Source organism: Cotesia glomerata, unplaced genomic scaffold, assembly GCF_020080835.1.
Source record: "Cotesia glomerata isolate CgM1 unplaced genomic scaffold, MPM_Cglom_v2.3 scaffold_2314, whole genome shotgun sequence".
Taxonomy (NCBI): domain Eukaryota; kingdom Metazoa; phylum Arthropoda; class Insecta; order Hymenoptera; family Braconidae; genus Cotesia; species Cotesia glomerata.
The window spans coordinates 1-1,973 of NW_025402791.1; the positions used below are offsets into that span (position 1 = coordinate 1).

The following is a 1,973-nucleotide window of genomic DNA, read 5'->3' on the forward strand; positions in this document are numbered from 1 at the left end:
CCAGCAAAAAGTTGTTAATACAATTGACTTGTTCATTGGTTGGTGTGAGGATGGCTCTCTCCTTTAACCATGAACTACAATTGTCCCCAGCTTTGTCAATATTCGGGTATATTTTGTCAGTCAAGGTGATTAAATCTGGGACAGTTTCACAATTAATATAGGACACGTTTATTCTTTCGTCTTCTTCCGGAATTTTGCCATCACCTATATCAATCAATATTTTTGAAAACTCTTCTGCTTTCGAATTTGGCTGAAGATGAACACGCATATTGATGGTCAAAGATAGAACTTTGACCAAAGGCCATAAAATTGATGACTCGATACAGGCTTTAACTTCATCTGTACGTGTTCCTCGTGGCACAACAGGCAAAGTTTGTCTAAAATCACCGACCAAGAGAACAATTACTCCTCCCATAATTCGGTCGCAACCTCTAATGTCTTGGAGCAATCTGTTTAGAGCTTCAATACCATTTTTGTGAGCCATAGTGCACTCGTCCCAGATAATAATTTTTGCTTCTCTCAGCACATGAGCCATATCACTCTGTTTAGAGATGTTACAAAGTGGAGACTCAGAATAACCTAAATTGAGAGGTAGTTTAAAGGCAGAGTGAGCTGTTTTACCTCCGTTTATCAAAGTCGCAGCAATTCCTGAAGAAGCAACGGCTATAGCGATGTTTTTTTCACTCCTGATTTTCGTAAGCAGTGAATTGATTAAAAACGTTTTTCCAGTGCCACCTGGAGCATCAAGAAAATACAACTGCCCAGAATCAGATATAATTGAATTTAAAATTTCATTGTAAACTTTTTTCTGTTCTAGATTTAATTTAGGAACATTTTCTGCTACAACTTTAGTTAAATAGACGGTGTCGTAAGCCAATTCACGCAAATATTGACGATTAGTGACAATAAACCTTTCATCTCGGATTGGAGAGTGGAGACCGAACTGAAGAAGTGTTTTTCCAGACATTGATGTTTTGTCGAAAACTATCCAATGCGGATAATTCCCGTAATTGTTTTAAATTATACGATAAAGTTGGGATTAGGAAATTAAATCATAATACTTGGATTTTTTGGGGAACAATTTAGAAGAATTTATTTGTCCCCAAAGGAGGAAAACCCAGCTAGGCTGGGAAAAAACCTCCTTGATGAAATTATACAAGTAAATTGTGTATGTGTAAGTGTGAATGTGTAAAATTACGTTGCAATAACGCAATAGGGGTGAGCTCAGCCGCCTTAGATAGAAAATTATCGATAATTTGAATTAGATAAGTCCCAAGGTGGGAGCTAGTAATATCTAATCACTTTGAACTATCTCAGAGTGAGATCTATTAATGTTCAATTGTCTCAAGGTGAGAGCTAATAATATTCAATTGATAACAGAATGTTAGTCAATTGAGTTTGATGTTTTCGTGTAGAAATTAGATCAAATGATTTGAAGTTGGAATTTAATTATTTATAAGCTAAATTAAATACAGATCGTAATTAAATGTCAATAATTAATTTAATGTAATTAATTGTTAATATCACGCGTCAATTATGGATTGACTAAAGCCGCGTGGCTGATGCAATCCTTTGTTAACGGTGGCGCGTAATGGCCGCGTGGCGTCACTAAATAAATTTACTTGATTTTATTTATGTTAATTCACTGAACTATTGAACTGATTTAAATGAATTGAGAATTTAAAGTATAATTGAAGCTAATATAATTATTTATATTTAATGAATAATTTAAATGTTTAAATGAATGTGAGATGTAAGTAAGAAATATCAGAATCGATTCGCACAGAGTAGTCGTACTAGTACAAAGGTCCAAGCACAACTGTTGCAGCCGACCACGTGAGCCGGCTTCTCTACCGCTAACCAAGGCGCGCATGAGCGACGGCCATAGCGTGATACGATTATTCCCGAGTTTTAAGCCCGAAGGCGCAATTCTTCTTATAAGTATGTGACTAGATCCTTTTCCTAGCGGTTAA

At 35.9% G+C, this 1,973-nt stretch overlaps 1 protein-coding gene across 1 annotated transcript; it reads right to left on the reverse strand.

Annotated features, from left to right (window-relative positions):
• Positions 1-21: 21 nt before the first annotated feature.
• LOC123274135 (ATP-dependent DNA helicase pif1-like) lies at positions 22-967 on the reverse strand (the record flags this gene model as incomplete). Its single annotated transcript, XM_044741633.1, has 1 exon — positions 22-967. A coding segment is annotated over exon 1 (946 nt), but the record flags the coding sequence as incomplete, so codon positions are not given.
• Between the last annotated feature and the right edge of the window lie 1,006 nt (positions 968-1,973).